A 19,993-nucleotide genomic window follows, 5' to 3' on the forward strand; every position below is an offset into this window, starting at 1 on the left:
GTAACTAAGCTCCATCTTAAGTCAATGGAAACTCACAGGTGCTAAAAGGAGACATTGATTTCTTTAAAATCATTGGGTTTCCATGTATAATTAGTACCTCCGTATAGATGTTTATCTATCTACTCATCTGAAATAGCTGAGACCTGGGAGCTGGCATTTTGCCGTAGCTGGGTTTCTCAAGCTTAGTTACAGTATGGTGGGTATGAATTGCTTGTAATAGAGATGCTCTTTTAAAGCAGCTTCCAAAGTGGCCAGAAACAAACCAAAAGGAATACAGAAAAGATAGCTAACTGGCTAGCTTTAAGGTTATGTTTAATTTTATTTTTATTTTAAATCCTAACACACTGGGGGAGCCATATCTGAACCTCTTCTTGCTGCTAAGTGCCCTATATAAAGGCAGGCCCAGGTTTGGGTTTAGCTTGAGTCTCTTCACAAAATCTTGCTTTCATATGGCCCCAGTGAAAAGACAAGGACTACTGGAGGGGCTATTGTGATCTGGATCCATTGCACCAAGCACAGTGGGGTGCAGCAATTAGGCTTGGTGATGGCTGAAATGACATCAACAGCAAAAAAAACCTGTTGAGTTTGACAGACGCTCAATTACACCAATGCTAGATCCTTATGGCAAACCTCTCCCTCCAAAACTGTGAGGTTCAATGTTAAAAGCTTCCAAGGAATCGTCCCTGCAAATACAAATTTCCAAGCGCCGTGCGAGCTGTTGGGAGAGCAAACATGGCTTTAACTGGCGGGGTCTGGGTCTACTCCATAATTTTGGCTCTGTGTCTATTTGAGTTTCCACTGTGTTCATCCAGGCGGTGTCTAAAAGGCAGAAGCTAGCAGCCTTTTGGATATAATGCATTTTTGTGGTTCAATTAAAAAGTTTTTCAGAATAAACAGCAAGTTTGAGTGATTTCTTTGTCTTACTGTCTTAAATGTTTTCTGTTAAAATAATTTCTTTCACAAGGGTATTTAAGGAGCCCTTCTGGTGTTGCCTCTGTTTAATAGCTTGCTAACTCCTACAGTACTGCCTACTCTAATTACTCCAATCTAATTAAGAGGGGGGAAAAACAACATACTACTGAAGGGCTAGTGAGAACGGATAGTCAAAGAGCTGTAGGAAGATAAATGGGGATCATATTGGCAGGGTAATTTGCTCATTAGCACCCTCCCTCCCCAAATTAGCCTAAATGGAAGCAGAATGAGAGAGGAGAGATAGAAACACTGATAGAGATAGCGGAGACATACTTAGAAAGACAAACTGATGTGCCATAGTTTCAAAGACCAAAAAAAGGTTACAAAAAATAAATAAAAAGGAGAAGATCCAAAATCCAGTCTGCTTGGGAAGCAAAGAAAGCACCAGAAAAGTCCAGGAGGACAACACTAATGCCACAGAAAACCAGCACCCACTTCAGCCACGGCACAAAAAGCTGGTGGTTTGGCAGGAGTTTCTAGGGGGGTTGATCTACCTTATAGGCAATGCGAGCAGGGCATTTCTTTCCAAGGCCTAGAGGTGGGGACATGTGTCTCAGCATCTCATACATGTCAGTGTAACTGATGCGCCCGCTTGGAGTCAAAGGGAGGGAGGCAAAAGCAAGAGGACACACAAATCAAACCAGATCAGGTGGGGGGAAATAAAAAGGAAGGGGATAGGGAAAAAGGCAACACAACAGAGCAAATGAAAAGGAGGAGAGAGAAGGGAAAGCAGACAAGAAAACAGAGATCTGGTTAATCAGATTTCTCAGGAAAACAAAACCAAAATAAAGAGATGGGTAAATAGAAAGGTTTCTCCACTTCCACTGCTGTGTTTCAACACCCAACGTCTCCTCGTCACTGCAGGGATGTCCCGTGGCCAGAGCTGCGCCTCGGCACGCGGGTCCCTGCGGGGAATGATTGATGTCTCTGCTCGGGGTGGAGAAGGCGTGGGGAGGGCTCGGGTTTGGCTGGCTCTTTGCGGGGGTGGAGGGATGCTTCCCCTTCTCCTCCCCCCAAAACCAGTCAATCAAGAGGCTGTATTCACCATGCCAGGGAGAGCTGGTAGGCAGAGTTATGGGACAGGGAGAGAGAGGGCTTAGAGAAAATATTCAGCTTTCCTTCAGTGAATAAAGAGTTTGGTTTTCAGGTCAGCCTGTGGGCTACGAGAGAAGAAAAAGCCAGTCCTGGTGTGTTTGCTCAGGGGACAGACTGGGACTGCTCTGACCCCAGGCCAAGGGTGAAACACTGCAAAACCTCAGCCAGCCTGAATTTCTCCTCCAGCCTGAATTCAGGTTTGACAAATCCAGAGCCCAGTACTTAATTTGCAGGAAGGTGGTGGAAAGGGGACCTGTTTCTCCCTTACATTTGATGAGGCCCCTCTTTCATCAAGCCAACGTCAACTGGTTGTCTCCACCACCGAGGGCAGCTGGCTGTCCTGTGTCTTAAAGGGAACTGGGAATTGCAGAGATTTGGGAAAAGGCCCTTAGACCAGCCCAGTACTGACAGCATCTACCTTCAATGCGTGTTGGTGGTAAATAGAATTCTGCCCTGAAAAGCAAGGGATGCAGAAACAGCAAGGAATTCTCCTGCTTTGCCTTTTTCTGACTACTGAAACTGGGAGCATGACTATGACAATCTCATTTTGTTTCCCCAGCGAGCTGCCTGCTTATTATATTGTGCAAATCTGTGCTGCCTGTCATCTGAGAAGACCAAGTATATTGCGGCATGTTATTAATTAAAGTTTAACCCCTGGAAAAGCAGGACAGTATTATCATCTCCACTATACTAGGAGGGAAACCAAGACCTAAGCACCCATAGGAAACCCCTTTCTCAAGCAGGACAGCTACAGAAGCAGGCGCCCGCACACCAGCCTGCTGCCCCGACATGGGTCTCGATACCTACGTAAAGCATTGATGCAGGAGGGGGCAGAAGAGAGAGCTTACCAAGTCTGAAACAACTATTCCTGTCCTTGGTAACTAATGCAGTTAAAATACCACCCAGGTTTTATAATCCAGAGCTAATTTAAAGGCTGGTGAGAGACACAATTTGTAATTACAGCCAATGGCTTCCTCCTGGCTTCTCTCTTCTGCCCCCGCTCCCTGGCTGGAGGTACAGCATCTCATACCTTCTCTGCAATGCTTGTTAACTCTTAATCCCCAATCAGGTGTGGAAAACACCTGGGCTGGAGTGAAAGATAAAAGCAAACTCCATGCTGGCTGCTTCCACTTCTCTCTCCTTCATCTCCTGCTCTCCATGCACAGACTGCAAGAAAATCCCTGCCTGTAACTGGGACCCCACTGAAGTCCAGTGTCATCCCATGCTGATTTCTTGGCAAGATCTGTCCTTAATTCCCCACCTCAACTCCCAAGCACTTATACTCCCAAGTATACTTTTCCTGTGCCATGAGGCAGGAGGTTTCACTGGATGTCCATCATAGCTTACGATCTCAGAGATGTAAGTTTGCTCCCAAGACAATCTCTGGCTGTTGCACTGTGAAAAGCTCATCCCTTCATCTCTCCCCAGCATAGGTAACAATCACACTCTGCTGCCCAGTTAACCAGTGCCCAGATCAAAAGTCTTTTCAGTTCAGGAAAGGGAAGGGTTCAAACATTGATCATTCAACTGGAGCAACAATGCTATGAAGCCCAAACAAAATGGACTTGCTACTCCCTAGAAATCTTGGGAAGACATTTCTCTCCAGTGTGTATATATAAAGAGAAAGTGCTCGGATGCTGTGCTGCTTTTCCCCAACACTTCCCACCTAGACCTGGCAGGATGGAAGCTGGAGGATTCACTGTCTCATAAAGCTGCCTGTCTCCAGCCAGCTGGGGTGTGGGAGTAGACGGGGAAGAGATGCATCAAGGAAAAAGGAGGCAGTCAGTCAATCATTCCTTTTTTTCAGGCAAGGGGTTAGTTACGTTACAGTTTCTTTTCTCTACTGTTTGCATTTGCACTTGGGGGGGCAGGTAAAAAGAAACAAAACCAGAACTGAAAATGCTGGAGGGAGTCTCTGAAGTTCCAAACCTTGTATGCCACCCTATGAGGGCACTTCTTTCCTAAGCCCAGGGGTGGAGCAATTACACGTAACAAATTGTACATATCCTTATAATGAATCCGGCAACTGGAAAGAAAACATCAGATGTTACAACAGCAAAACCCAAGAGGAATCAGTTTTTCCCCAGGCAAACAGGAGAAGCTGGAAGGGCAAAACACGCTGAAAAGCAAGGTTAGTCTGACGGCAACTGGGCTCGCAACGAAGGAGGCATGTTAACACAGAGAGAGAGAGGGAACTTCCAACTGCTGAACAAAACCTATACCCTTGGATTTTCTTCTGTGAAACCTTCAGTGCCATGTGCAAGGCTTTCCAACCATTGCATTTGGTTACCTTTATCACTAATGTTTTACTTCCCTGTGCCTGAGCATCTGCCTACAGATGGCCTCTACCCACCGCCCAGGTGCTGCAGCAGCCCAACAAAACCAGAGCCTGCAGCACACAAATAGCCTGTTTAATGGATTATTACTGGGATTCAAATTAGCTGGTTTAGAAGAGCTTGGGAATCTTTGCCTTCCACTGTTACCACCTACATAACCCCGGCAGGGTTGTAGTCTGTTTCCTGGGCAATAAGCAATTTGCTGGAAGTCCAGAAACTGCCATCTCAAGAGCCGTCTTGGCCATTGGCACTGGGAAAATCCAGCCTTCATTACCAGTAGGTGAAATCAGATGCCTCGAGCTAGCTTTATGGTCAGTCTCGTTAACTCCCAGCAACATTTTCAGCTAATTTAACAGCAGGATTAGATTTCTTAATCTTTTGTAAGTAACCAAATCATGTACAAAAAGAGCTGCACTGAACTTCAAAATGACCTCTGAAGAAAAATGAGATGATTTGGCTTCACTGTTTTTATTTTGGTATGTTATATAAAGAAGGCTGCAATATTTTGGAATATCTCCTTCAATATTACTGCTTTTTTGGATGTGAAAAATTAAGGTCTATTCAAAATCTTCACAATCAGCTCAAAACTATTAATTCAGAAACAGATCAAATGGAACTGCGCAAGTCTTGGCTGCAGGCCTAATCGTGGATATAAAAAGTATATTGGTTTAACTGAGTTAAGAAGTTTACCAAAATTTTGGAACGGTTTTGTAAAATCAGCGTGTAGAAAATACGTATGAGCAGTTCCCTGAGCTCTCTGAGAGTCTGTGGAATGCTTGAAAACCAGCAGATGTACTGCATCAGAAGGTCACGGCAGAAAATTATGACAAATTATGACAAACAGGGATTCTTTCACAGGTTGTTTAAATCTACTTGAGTTTTGTTTATTTTCATCAGCATCCCTTTATCTCAGATAGCTAAGAAAAAGCTCTCCCTTGGGAGCACCTGCACCTCCTCCCGACCACTGAAGGTGCTGCCAGTAGCATTTCCCTTGGCTCTTGGGCACAACTAATGGGAATGGGATGGCAAGATCAACATTTCCAGTATCTTTAAGAGGTATGCACTGGGAAGGGGGGTATAAGAGAGATAAAGCGCTCACTTTATATATCTTGAACAAATAAAAGCTCATAGAAATCCAGTTTTCTTTTCTTTCCCAGTTCACCCTTAAATTCAGTGTTTTCACTCCTTTCCTGATTAACTCCCAGCCCCAGACCAAACCACTGTGTATGCCCCATTTCTCTCGCTCTCTCTTTTTCTGTGAGCCCGAGGCTTCCGCCACCCCTAAATCCAACAGTTTCCCCATACTTACCCCTACTGAGTGTGACACACATCTAGAACAACAGCTACTTCCTTTTGAATGTTTTTCCCCAGAAAAGTTTACATAAAGTTGGATTTTGTAACAAAAACAAAGGTGATACCGGAAATATGTATGTAAGTACACACACATTAAGCCTATGTTTAAAATATTATCTATATAACAAAAGTATAACAACACTTGTACTTTGTACCCATGCAGCATCTTTCATTGAGGGTCTCAAGCTACGGGAAGTGGACAAACACTGTAATTCCCTTTTCCTTGGGACAATCAGAGAGGAGACCTTGAGAGAGGCGATCAATTAGCAACAGATGAAGTAGGAACCAGCTCACATGCATCTTAGCGTAAGATAACTGCCTGGGAGTCTTCTTTCTTGCAAATTATGGTATGGTGATTATTTACCATTCCCCTACACATGTCTATACTGGGAGCTGACATGCTAAAAGGAGATGGCTGACATGGAAAACAAAAACTGGATCAACGTTTTCTTTCAATGAGTTTAACCAACCAGTGGAACAAACAGCTGAATTAAAAATGGGTCCTTTAAAGCCCTGTGTCTTCAGATCAAAATGGGTTGTACTGCTGTACCTTAAAAGACAACTCATTAAGCTCAGTCCATGGATAGCTATTGTGAAATACCATGTCCAGAGCTTCACAGAAGTTCAGCCCAAATGATCAAAAGATCTGTTCTGGCCTTAAACTGTGAATGGATTTCAGATTGCTTTTAAATTGCGGAAACGTTAGTCCCACTTATGAAAACATAAGTGATTTCAGTGGAACCATTCACACATGGAAAATCCAGAACATGCACATGTTTAGGATCAAGCCTCGAGCATCATGTCTTGGCTGTCCTGTGATTCGCACTTCCACCCCTGGTCACTCTGCCAACATCAACAGCTTCACATTGGAGAAAAACGGGAACAAGGTTAGAGAAAAACAGAATTTCTTAATAATGACATATTCTGTATTAACAGCTCTAGAAGTGAAAAGGTTTGGCACCTGCGTGACTCACAAAATGTAACCTCTATGCTCAGAGTTAATAGAGCGAGCAAATCTTTCTGTAAACTTAATGCTTGTGCCTCTTATGGGTGGAAAGTTCCTGAACACATAAACATTAAAAAGCACATTGATACTAATTTTTTCCCTTGCAGGTGTGTTACTCCTCCCATGGATGCTAACCAGAGCCAAGACTATTTTTTAAGGAGAGAACGGGCACTCCCAAGTTTTCAGTCTCATTGAGATTTTTCTAGTGGTAAGAGGGAGGACTTAGATTTGAGAAAGGAAAAAAAGCTATTTACTGCCTGCCAAATACCCACAAAGGACTCGTCTGTCTTACAGAGCACGTGGTAATGAAAATCTGCTTGGAGATTACAAGCTGCTAGTATGTGTGTAGTATATATGCAGGCTCAAAGTATGGATGGCTCCGAGCTAGTTAAAATCACACACAGTTCAGAGAAATGCAGTCATTTTGGAATAGGTTTACATTTAAAGTTAGTCTAAATCAATTTAACTGAGATTTTAAAGCAGTTTAATTGCATCCTAGCAGGGAGTTTGAGAAGCTGATTATACAAACACTTTCTGCATCTGTCTCTACTGAAGGGAAACAAAAAAGAGTGGAAAATTGGAGGAGCTGGAGACAGCTTCATTACAAATACAGAGGAGATTCATTGCAGAGTAACTCGTGGGGAGGAAAATGGATACAAAATTAGTATGGCTTTAAATAAAAAAAAAGTCTCCCAACAGGCAAATTCCCAAGCTGCAGAATATCAAGGAAATTATTGTGACCTGTATCTCAGAGCATCTAGAAATGAAAATAAAACAGTCACCAGGACTGTTGTGCAGTAGCTTTCTCTGGGCCATGGAGAAAAACAATATATTAAAGTCAGTCTTGCTCTAGAAGTGATCACTGGTCAGAGCCGTTCCCTCCTTTTTAAAAAATTCCTTAAAATGCTTCAGCAGTGGCTCCTGGGTCTGCCACAGCACAGTGCCACTCCTCCACTGCCGTGGTACTCAAGCCCAGGTGTGCAGCTTTCCCTGCGAGTGTCTTTGAATAAGAAAAACCAAGAGATAAAACCATAAAACCAAACACCTCACCGCCTGGCTGCGAGAAAACTATTTCCTCCTTTAACACACTCATATATCAGGAACATTTTATCAGAGGCTCACTGAGAACTGAAATGCTTCCAAAGTTAGGCTTATTGCATTTTCTTCTTATTATTTTGCACGTCTTACGTTTCACCTGCAAGTCCAAAAGCTAAAATATTATTTAGAAAAACAAAATTCCCTTCTACAATTTGATGTCATTAGAAGGAGGCTTCCAAGATCAAAACATTGGGTTTGATAAGAAATGTCTGTTTAAAAATCACGTTTTCAGCGAACCACCCTTACATTGAGAAACATCAAGTCACTCCCTGCTGCCTCACAGGTGGGTGAAAGCAAATGATGAAGTCCGAGCCTGTTGGACTTGATGCAAAGCAGTGGGGTACATCATGTCCTTTTAAGGGAGAGAGAGCATCTTGAAGACTTGAAATTTTTTCTGTGTGGTCTCAGGTCTCTGCACAGGATTTGTGAAACCGTTAAGGTGGTTCTCAACTAGGAGAGAAATGCTGCATAAATGAGGTATAACAAGGCCTAGCCTCTAAGTTACCTAAAGTGCTGCCAATAGCAAGAGATTCAGCATATTTCTATCTCCAAACTGGGATGCAGAAACCAAAGGCAATCAAAGCTCCTTTTGGAAACGCTGAACAGCTTTTCTACTTGGCCATTTACCCACGATCATTTGAATTTACCCGATTAACTTTTGGCTCTGTGTGTGTGGGAAGGAGGGTGCGTTTTGCTTTCTTGATTTGTTGGTTTATGTCGATCTCGTGTCTATTTGAAGGAAATGCCCTTGTAATGACATCAGGTTTGTTCATCTCCAGTGCACAGTGAATTGAAGTTGGAGCATTTACCACCAATGTTACCTCAAGCTTTGGAGTCATTTTCCTTCTGGAGCTGTACTCACATTAAAACAGGCTGTTTGTGTGTATAGGTACGGCATTTACACACAATGTATATCCTTTTCTCCACATATAACAGCGTACATACCAGGCAGCTGGGTCATATTCAGCCCAGACACGAACAAACTCATCCAAATGATGGGGCCCAAGGATGGAGGAGTCTCTTGTCAGGTATTCAAAATTGTCCATAATCACAGCCACAAACAGGTTTAACATCTGCAGAGAGGAAGCAATAAGGCAGTGGAGAGGAGAGGAGAGGAGAGGAGAGGAGAGGCTGGAAGGGAAGCAGGTATGATTCCCTTAGCAGGGTGTGTGTTTTCTACAAGAAACAGCCACACCCCAGAAAATAAACTCTACAAACTTAGCCCTGGGTCCCTGGGGACCCTGCTGCCACCTCCTCCTCCCCTGCACACTGCAAGCCACTTCCAGCTCTGCAGTACGTGGCAGGTTTGCCACGGCTTTTGACCATGGACAGTTTGGCCACATCCCCATCACTGGTGATGCCCAGATGACCCATCCCAGAGCCTGACTGGCTCAGCACCTCTCCCTCACCCCTTCTTTACCCCATGTCAGCACAGACCAGCACATGGGCTGCAGCGGCTGCTTCACCAACTGGGTGATGTGAACTCTTCCAGCAATTTCATATCAAGGCACATCAAGACAAGAACAGCTAGAAGAAAAACCATTCTTCAGCCTGAATGTCCTGTTTTAGACTCAACAATTTAAACCTTCAAAGATCCCCAGAAAGATGAGGTGCAGGGCACACAAAAGGCTCCTGTCCCTAATGGGCGCTAACACAGAGCCCGGCAAACGCTTCTGGCATATTAAGATTCTCCTCTTATTAAAGCCAACAGAAGAGTTTCAATGGGAAAAGATCAAGCTGCAGCCAGCAGAATGGAAGAGCAGGAGGACAGGTGGGAACGGATGCTCCTGTGCCAGATAAAGACCTGACTGGCACAAGACCCCTTTCTACCTTCGTTGTGTTTTTTGTAGGAGAGCTGAGCTGCTGCCGTGGGTGCTGCTAGTTCTCGCGTGGGGATGAGCAGAATTAAACTGAATATGGATGTCCCCGGCTGGTCTGCTGGTTGTTAAAAGAAAATCAGAGTTTGGAGTTCATGCAGTTTCGAAGAACTCATATTCCTGTGTGATCTGAAGGGAGGAAGGGGTCTTGGCTCTTGCTGGGACACACAATCCACCAGTACAGACAAGCAGAGTCCATAACAAATCACCATGTCACCACCAAATGGAAGTTCCATCAGGAACTTCCCAGACCTGTAGTCCACCTATTTTTAGAACCCACCCCAACAGAAAGCGGGGAGCAGAACCCAACCCCCAACATATCAATGTCCTACACTAGAGCACCGGGGTTTCTTACACCACCCAAAGATCTTCTCCGGGCCATGCTGTACAGCACACAGCCAGGTGAACCTGGCTGCAAACAAGGCTTCTGCCTCTGCAGCAGCGTGCATGAATTCACTCCTGCAGCTGAGCGTTAAGGCTTGTCAGCTCGAATGCAGCACTACTCTAAACAGCTCTGCTGGGTTTGGGGAGCCAAGCCAGTACTTTGTGGCACCCTTGTTCCTGGATGCTCACAGAGTCTGTGTGCAACACAGCCTAGACAAGCCCTGGGATCTCGGTGCTGTGCACCTTGCAGCACTGGACAGGGATGTCCAGCCCAGCTCTCGATAAGCTACTCAAAGACTGGAAGCACTATAACCACATCAGCAGGGCTCACTCATGTGCTGCAGGTACCCCACACGTAACACAGTAGACCCAGAGCACCAAGAGACAGCAAAACTCTTGAGAGTTTGCCCCTTAATCCCAAGCCCCTTTCCATTACTCCCAGCTCCAGCCATGGCTTTCCCTTGCTTGCGTACAGCTGTTTCGAAAGTTCCTGTATATTTTTAAATTTCAGTTTATGTTTTTCAACAGTGTAAATTACAGGAGGAAAATTATGTCAGGGTGGACATCCACAAAGAGCCAGAAACAACATTTAAAACCAAATACGTTTTATCCAACTCCCCTCCATCTATGATGTAACATCGAACAAACCACAAAAACGTGCCCTCCTGGCAAGGCTGTGGCTCTGTAACGCTTTAATCACTTGTGGGGAACCACATGTTTCATTGCAATGAAGTGCTGAACGCATTTTAAGACGTGAGTTACAGCCCTGTCCCGTAGCAGTCCAGCTGCTTGCCTTTCCGCTGCCTATTTTTGGAGCCTGCCCTCCCTGCCTTTGCTCTTCGCAAGGGCTCTCCCCTCTCTCTGCCAGCAAGCCCCGGGTGTGGTTTCATGGGGTTTTCCAGGAGCGCTGACACAGGGACAAAGCTTATGCAAAGCTGTATTTTGCACAGATGTGCTCCAGCCTCCAATTCTGCTACTACATTTTGAGTGGGATGGCTGATATGAGCCAGGGAGGGTGAGTCTGGGGGGATGTTGTTTGGTTGGGTTTTTTTAAAGAAAAAGCTTTAGGAACAATGATGCACTTGAAAATAACAATGAGAATGTCTGATGTTGGGTTAGGGATTTGTACAAAGAAAAAAATGGGCTTTAAAATACAGAGTGCTGAAGGAATCAGTAAATAGAGCATTAACTTTGTATAAGCTTTCAGGGCTCCGCGTTTTTTAATATATGCAGCAGAAATAAACCACGGGATGTCAAAGGGGCAACAGCAGTCAGCCAAAGGATCTCAGTAGGGGTCACTGAAGTTGGTCTATCTATACCCAGCATCAGACTGCCAAGTGTACCTCTTTTTCCTGGTTAAAGGTTTCTGATGATAGCAGGAATTAACTGCACAAAGCATCAAATCTTATCTTTTAAAGCAAACCCATGGAACTGAACGTAGGTTTGATACGTTGCTTTTTGGTACATTTCAGAGCTGTGACTTTAATCTCTTCCTGCTTGAAGTTTAATTGGGTCCCTGTCCCTGGTTTTCCATTCCTCTGTCCCAGTGGTGCAGAGGAAAGTGAACCAAGCCCCAAGAGCAGAGAGCTTTTTATGCATGCAAGTGATCAGAAAGGCAGTGGCACCTATTAAAGCTTAGACCCAGCCCCGTCTGATGGCCACGGGCACGAATCAAGTACCACAGCTCTGTGCACTGTCATGTCTAAAGCTTTCCCGGCACCATTGCAGAAGAAAATGATCACTGCATTTATTTGGCAATCAAAACAAAACACAAGGCATCAAATAAGTGTGATGCTCCCAGCTGCCTGCTGCAAGCATTTCTGAACCGATGTTTCTTGGCCATTCTCACCCCACCCTCCCCAATCCCCTTCTTCAAAGGCCCGTGTTACAAATCAAGACAAAACAGATTAATGCTTAATTCCAAATATTAGACCCCCCTGTGAGAAGAAAGATAAAAACCTTCCCTTTAATGACTAAATGATCTCTTTGGGGATTAAAGGGATTATATCACCAGGATGATAAATGGTTTTTATTGAAGCTGTCTTGTAATGTTGTATAAATCATAATTAGGGAGAAGGAGGAAGCAAGGGGGTGGGGAGGGAGGGGCTGGGGGGGAAACCACACCGGCATCTCTGCTTTGGGAGAGATCGGGACCGACTTACCAGGAAGGAGCACAGGAAGATGAATGACACGAAGTAGAAATAGGCAAAATCACTGCCACATTCGTTTTTGGTGAGGCCAGAGAGCGGGTCGCAGGCTCTGTTACTCAGGCACGACAGCATGATCTCGTGCCAGGCTTCCCCCGTGGCGCTCCTGCAGACAGGGAGGGCAGAGGGTGAGCTTATCCAACCCCCTCCCCATTACAGACCTTGGGGGGCATCCACTTTGCGGTATTACTGCGCCCAATTAACTAAATTAATTAGGTGGAAGGTTGTGTCCAGGTGGAGAGACTATATTTATATTCGGAATTTGAACTACCAGCCTGCTGACTTGAAAAAGAAAGGAGAAAGAACATTTCCCTCTGTTACAGGGGGGTAAAAGAAACAGAACAGGCTCAGGTAGGCTAAGCGTCATTGGTTTTACAGAGTATAAAACCAGACTGATTTAAACATGTCCAGTGCAAATGTAAGTAAACAGAGTTTAGATTGTTCCCTTTTGAAGCAGCTAACATTTCTGTCCTAGTGCTGGCTGTAAACCCAATGGGGAAATGGAACCAGGCTTCTCCACTTGAATCTCTTATTTCCTTTATGAGGCAGATACAGAAATAGCAGGATGGGCTGGTTGGTCGTAGTGATCTCAGTAGGGGTCATTGAAGTGACCCCTATATTGAAGTTGGTCGTAGTGACTTGGGTCCCTTTTTCATGACAGTCTCCTGGGTTTTCTTCATCATTTCCCTCCTCCCCCTCTGACTTCTACTTCTACTGTAGGGAGAAAAATAGCTAAAAGGAAAAAATTTGGAGTCCCAGAGGGTCTGTCCTCAAAATAAACCATCCCCTGCAACGTGCACACATGGATCGGAAGCTGGGGGATCCCCACGTTTGCTTACTCTGACTTCCTACGTAACCTCAGATTTTCCCCTCTGTAATTTCTGCACCGCACTCAGAGGTGCTTTTAGGGGCATCCCTCCACAGTGCCACAAACAGCCCATCTTGTTGCCGTGTTGTTCACAACCATGCTAATTTGTACACAGAGCCAGCTCACAAGCCTTCCTCCCGGTCTTTGAGAAAACTTGATGCTCAGTGTAAAGTGAAATAGCTTCCAGGCTACTCTGAATTACTCTACAGCAGATTACCCCACTGGCGGCACTGAGTGCTGAAGCCCCATTCCCTTCTGCAGAACCCCACTCCCCCATCGCAGTCCTGCTGCCTCTGCCCCCTCTGTCCCACTGCAGCTGCCGCGTGGGTCTGGAAAGGGACCAAGAGGTCTGGACACAAGACTGAATAATTATCCGGTTTTATTAAAATTCAGAGTTTTGAGCCGAGCGATTATTCTGAGCTAGAGAAGGCTAATTTCATTTCCGTCTGGCTTCACAGAAACTATGCAAACCAAATCCCAGGCAAGATATCCAGTTACAAGCGCTGTGTAATCTGCAGAACCGAGCCTTGGCACAGCGGGCAGGCGCTTGTGGGGCCAGAGCAGTTATTAACCACTGTGTCTCCACACCGCACGGCACACATCCAGATAAGTGAAATCTTCCCCAAGCTGCCCCGATTTGGAGCAGGGCTTGCACTTCATTTTTGCCTGGTCTGCAAATGAAGATCTGCCATTTCATTGATATTTTTTTTCATTTGAAAATGCTTCATTTCCAGGCAGAATGAACCTAGATGGAAACATTTTCACTCTGAAGCAGAGGTGGCATTGACGTATGAAGTGTTAACTTGTTGGTAATACAAAAATGACCAATTAAAGGAATTCGCACTTTTAAAAAAATTTAAATAGTAAGCTTCATGACAGGAACGACATTAATCACTTAAACCAGGGGGGTTCTGTCTTATATTAAGCTTCCACCTGAGTTGATGTGGGGTGTCACAGTGCCGGCTGTCACTTTGTGCAGATGCTGATGTGTTGAATCAGATCTATCATATTCGGAGATGTGACAGGCCAACCCTTAACGCCGAGGAGGAGGCAGCAAAAAAAAAACTCCAAATAACTTCCTTAGAGGATGCCTAAGCCTCAGCAGCTAAACTGGTATATGGGAAAACAAGGACTTATTTATTGCTTGCATGCAAGTCTTACGGTATTTTATACTCTACTTACCTGAACAGAAGCATCAGGGCTTGGAGGAAGGTACGGAAGTTATTGTGCCGATTAATGGAGGTTTCATCATCTAGTGCAATGTTTCCAAATCCCTGCCACAGAAAACAGAAGCAATTCAGGCCAAATGCATCCTCACGTGGACGCTGTCAGCAAAGGTAGATCAAATGGAGTTGGGAGAAAAGGCAGGAAAAGAACTTGTCCTGGTTCAAGGGATCTCAAAAGCTAGAATAATTTCTGTGCTGAAGAGGGAGATAAAAATGTTTTCTGGAGATCAAATGGGGAAAAAAATCTGTTTAATGTGCTTTGTCTTCACACAGACCCTTTCCAACACCACAGTTCAGCTCCATCCCAGGCCAAGAAAACTGTCTCATTTCTTTTCAGAAAGGTGCAGTGCCTGAGCTGCTCCCTGCTCTCAGCCTCTTGATATGCCTGTACCCTGAGGAAGGGACGTGCCCTGCCCGTGGGAGACACGGCTGCCCACCACCCCCTCCGGTGATGCTGTGCTGCAGGCTTGTCACCCGCAGCCAGTTTGCCTGCCCACACTCTCCCTTTGTACACCCAGAAATATCTGTACACCCAGGGCCACGTTCAACACAAGACCTGGCAATAAAGTTACAAAAAGTGGCCTTCTTTGCACTTCTAATTTACCTGACACTGGACTTTCGCCTCATCTTAAGTCAGGCGTTGATCCTGCTGCGCAGGCAATAACCTATTTGCACCCTGAACCAGTGGGACAAAACCAGGCTACTTATGACCTAAAGCTAAAATTTTACCTGCATGCCAATAATGGCGTAGATGAAGAAGAGCATTGCAATGAGGAGACACACATAAGGCAAGGCCTGTGGAAAAAGAGAAGGCAGCGTTAATGACAGCAAATGCATACGTCAGCCGGTAGCATTTAATTCCTGGGCAGCACTGTGTTTTGTGACATTTCTCCTTCAGATGAAGGAACTGAGAAGAGAATATGAACAATTCTGGCAGCCTTCAGAAGACAAACCCCTGCAGCCAGGTATTCAGCGATCACAAAATAGTCTGGGCTTTCCAAGGGCTCTCTATACATCCTTGCAGGCAGATAAGCAGTAAGCAGGGAAAATAAAATAAGAAGCTCCGCAGCAAGCACTGGAGCTACTGGCAAGCACTGGTATTTTCTATGCATAATTATATGAGCATTAATTTTTAATGACCTTGCTGTAAATTTAGTATGAGAAAAAAAATATACATCCAAGAAACAAGTTCCTGCTCTGAAACAGGCACAGATTGCGATCCCAGGAGGACAAAAAGATTCTGAGTTTTAGCAAGAAATCAGTGAAGGTTACAATGTAATTATGTTACCCAAGCTGAGAGTAATAGCTACTTTCCACTCAGGCTAAATGAATGGGTAATTAATGCCTTTTAATTAGTAATAGCTGAAAAAATGAGAACTCTTGCCCTAGGGCTAGACCGTGTGATGCTCGGGGCAGGGGAGGGGTTATGCAGCCCACAGGGAGCCCAGTAAGAAACATGGGGCAAAGGGCTGATGTGGTTTCTGCTGGACACCTTTGCACAAGGGACAAGGACCGAGAGCTCAGGGATGGGGGAAAGGTGGCCAAGCAGCTCCCCATGCAGCCCAGGAACTGTCTCGGCTCCCCTTCAGGGGCAACACTCTGCACACACACTTTGGAAAGGGTCGGGATTATACTGAAAAGGGCCTTGGCTGAGCCCCTCTCCCAAGATCCCACGAAGACTACACAGTCCAAGGACACTCTCCTGAGTGGGAACATCTTATACCTGCAGACCCCACATCTCAGCCTCTGGTAGAGGCTATCCTGGCTGCAGGATTCCTCATGAGTTACAAGGTGAGAGCAGCAGCAACACCACCTCCATCCGCCTTCAAGGAAAACACGACCTAACAAATCTAAGGCACTGCAACCCCCAAATTGCAGTCCCTTTCCATTAGCTGCTTGATGGTTGGATGAAAACATAACACAGAAGTTGAATACGAGAGCACCAGCTGCCTGTCTGGTGTCTCCCAAAGGGACGTACAGTGTAATACAACACTCACTCCCACCCCTGGCCATGGGATAACAGCACGGATGCCTGCAGTTCTTCTCCACGTTGCTTGTAGAAAGAAGCAATCGCTATGTTCCCATCTCCACCCTCCAAAAAGGTTTTGCCTCTATAGTCTAAAAGGTCTAGTAGAAACTTCCCTCTCAGCCAGCTCTGGTGCAGATCAATAGCCACGTTCATGCCCTACCAAAACCAGTTCTCCATCCCGGTTCTCTCGCAGCCTGCATGGGGCTGGCCAGCACTCCCAGCCCGGCGTGGGCAGAGCCACCCGGCATCTCTCTCCAACCGCAGGAGAGAAATGCCTTTCTTCTCTTAAAACGTCTTTTCCCTTTTTGGAGAAAGCACACTCCTCCCCACAGTTTTATCATGTAAAATAACCTCTCTGCATCGTTTTGACTCAGACGCCATGATATATTTGAAAGCGGAGCTAAAGCAAAAGAAACCAGTTGCTCTGCATCCCACCTCACTCTACGTCATTAGATACCAATTGCCACCATAACGCCTTCCAGAAAGCACCGTGCAAAATACCCTGACATTGCACCGACCTGCAGACAGGCTCCCCTGAGCTTGCAACAGCACCCAGGACATAAGCTATCACCCGCAGACCTCAGAGCTCAGCCCAAAAGAAGGCGAGACCCTGTGCAAAGCCAGAGGTATGGTCCCCAGGCTCGCTGAGCCACCCACCACGTGCACGGGCAGTGCTCAGGAGTGTGGCACTGCGCCAGTGAGCGGGAGATGAAGTTCGCTGGCTGTGAGCTAGTGAACAGATCCATCTTTGGCCACTCCCTGACCTCATTGTGCTTTGCTTTCCCACGTCACCTCTCTACTTATATTTCTTTGCAAGATCTCCAGAACCAGGGAGGTTCCTTTCTGGGAGAGGGTCTACATGTGATGGGACTGGGGGTCTGCACCCTGCAGCTGCACAGTCAATAAATACTAGTGTGCTAGAGCTCAGTATCAGTGCTACAAAATCCTGATTTCATGTTAAATGATCTCCTCTGCACTGCAGAACATGAGCATGCCCCATAACCAGAGTTAAAGCACAACAAGCTGTGGAAACGGGCTGCAAACCAGCTGAGAGCTGTTAAAAATAACCAGCTTTGGGGCGTGTGGGCTCTTATTTAGATCTGGAAAACAGCTATCTCGAAGCTAAGCGCAGGTTGAGAACTAAGCTGCTGTAAGGCAGTTGTTCGAGGGTCACTCAGTTCAGAAGTGTATATCCAGCTGCCATGGCCAATTGCCCCTGCGCCACAATGTACCAGCTGCCACAACGTGCTGAGGCTTGCTGGGAGGGAAGGGCAGGGGAAAAGGAAACCAGGGAAAGCAACTATCTCGACTTTAGAACAAAAAATCATTTTTTTAATCCTCCACATCATAAAAACACAGCCCTGTGTTATACAGCTTCACAGTTTATATTACCAAGATGCAATGGTTTGGGTTTCACTTCTATCAAATTCTACCAAGACTGAAACCTTGCACTCGCTGCAGGCAAACAGCAGGCATTAAGGCACTTATTAGTCAGACTACCATTTCCTTATGCTAATAGCCAAGTCTCATGATTTTGCCACAGGGATTTTGTGGTAGTTTTCAAGGGCAACTTGAGCTTTGCGCACTTGCTGCAAGTCTGCATCAGTAGCCATCCGGCTTTCAGACTCATCTTCCAAAATGCTCAGCACCTACAGTGTTCAGGGGATGTTCAGTGCAAATCAGTTAGCATTTCTGCAGAATTAATATTCCTGTAATTGCTTTGCAGAGGTGCAGAGAGGCCGTTCCCTTGGCAAGGAAGGGAAGCTCTTTCATACTCCATGGATGATGACAGAGATGTGCCAAGCGTTACCGTCTCCCCATGTCTCTTCCCTGCCTCCCACCTGCCTAACACTCACCTTAAAAGACTGCACAAACGTCCAGAGCAAGATGCGGATAGTGTAACCCTGGCGAAGGAGCTTGATAAGTCTCGCTGCCCTGAAGAGCCGCAGGAAGCTGAGGTTGATGAAGTTGTCCTGCGGAAAGTAAAGGGTTTGTGTCCTTCAGAAATTAACGCGATTAGAAACCACAGCCCGCAAAAAAGAAATTAAAATTACCAGCTTCACGATCTAAGCAGCAAATCGGCCACCAGAAAACCTTCCAAAAGAAACATTCGTCAGTGCAGATCACTCCACATGCAGCAAGTATGAGAAAATCCCTCTCCACAAGAGCCCTCCCCTCTGCTACTGGGTCAATGATAGAGAAGGAAAAGGCCCTTTCACGCTGTCCATGGAGGTCTTGTTTTCTTTGAGTAAGGCAGATTTTTCTCCCCCTAAAGACTCAGGGAGAGGTAATGGTGCCATATTATCATTTTGTAAAGAATGAGGCTGTTTTGAAGTCTTGGTCAGCTTGCTTTCTACAATGAATTGAACTTAAGCCAAGACGGTTGCAAGGGAATGCGTATATAGCCTCTACCATAACAAAGAAAGGCATTGTCCAGTGAAGATTAAAACATCCTTGAAAGAATGAGGATGTTTTCTAACCTGGAGGTTTAAAATGTTTATACAACATGTGACTGGACAGGCTCATCAAGGAGAAATGGCACCAGCAAGACTATTTGGAAGATGGATCAACGGCAGCAAATCAATTGGGGAGGTTGAGTGTTCAACAGCAGGAGGGTGCCTTAGGAACCTGCTGATTTTTTAAATTATTATTAAATGTGCCTTTGCAGGTGGATCAAAGAACTGCTGGAGACAGATTCTGATTTCCATTTGTTTTGTGTGATTCTCCCCACCCAGCACCCCATTTTTTCTTTCCTTCAAGGAAAAGAGTTTTTTTGCCCCAATGAGCTAATCTAGAGAGGGTTCTTTCCAAAACAAAACATGCAAAAGCCAGATCCCTCTTGCCCTCCTAGTTTAAGGAGATGAAAAATATCCCCCCTTTCCGTACTGATTCCAATCACTTATTTGTGAATCTCTATTCACAGCCATTTATTTGACTGAGTTAGCTAAAGAGAGAAAGCATCCCACTTTAAACTGTCAAGCAGTGGAGTGGAAAATATAATCACAAGGAGCTCTTGTTGGTAAAGATGAGCAAAAATAGTCTTGCCCTTGTATTATTGTTTTACCAGAAGACACCCAGTCATATTGAACTAACCCACGTTTCTTGCTCATTTGGCTACAGAGCTCATGCTGAATTTGAGGGGCTTGTTGGATCTATTCATTTATTTAAATGCCAGCTCAGTTTTGGGGCCATTAGCATCACATTCCACCAATCCCATCAAAGAGTTCAAGAAATCAGTCTCAGGCATGCACTCGGTTTCTCTCATGTTAAAAACACAAGCAGCTCAGAGTTAGGCACAGACCGTATATCAGACTCAATCCTCAAATAAAGAGAAAAGAGAAAAGCACAGGTATGTTCAATGAAAGAGCAGACAACAGTGAGCTCATTCAAATCAGCAACAGAAAGCAGCTCTGGCAGGCAAAACACAAGCACGGATTCCCCTGGGTTGTTAAAGGTCAGTAAAACAAGCACTAAAAATTCAATGTTTGTCTCTTAGCATCAGCTTCTGTTTTATTTTTCACATCGGTTTCGTTCCCTTCACA

At 45.3% G+C, this 19,993-nt stretch overlaps 1 protein-coding gene across 1 annotated transcript in view; it reads right to left on the reverse strand.

Annotated features, from left to right (window-relative positions):
• The window catches only part of CACNA1B (calcium channel, voltage-dependent, N type, alpha 1B subunit), a 306,403-nt gene that overhangs the window by 22,437 nt on the left and 263,973 nt on the right, over positions 1 to 19,993 (reverse strand). The window contains 6 exon segments of the mRNA XM_009326378.1: positions 1,467 to 1,563; positions 8,806 to 8,933; positions 12,284 to 12,434; positions 14,379 to 14,470; positions 15,152 to 15,217; positions 18,308 to 18,424. Of these exon segments, the coding sequence (XP_009324653.1) occupies positions 1,467 to 1,563; positions 8,806 to 8,933; positions 12,284 to 12,434; positions 14,379 to 14,470; positions 15,152 to 15,217; positions 18,308 to 18,424 (651 nt within the window).

The sequence above is a fragment of the Pygoscelis adeliae genome, unplaced genomic scaffold, assembly GCF_000699105.1.
Source record: "Pygoscelis adeliae isolate BGI_AS28 unplaced genomic scaffold, ASM69910v1 Scaffold436, whole genome shotgun sequence".
NCBI classification, from domain to species: Eukaryota; Metazoa; Chordata; class Aves; order Sphenisciformes; family Spheniscidae; genus Pygoscelis; species Pygoscelis adeliae.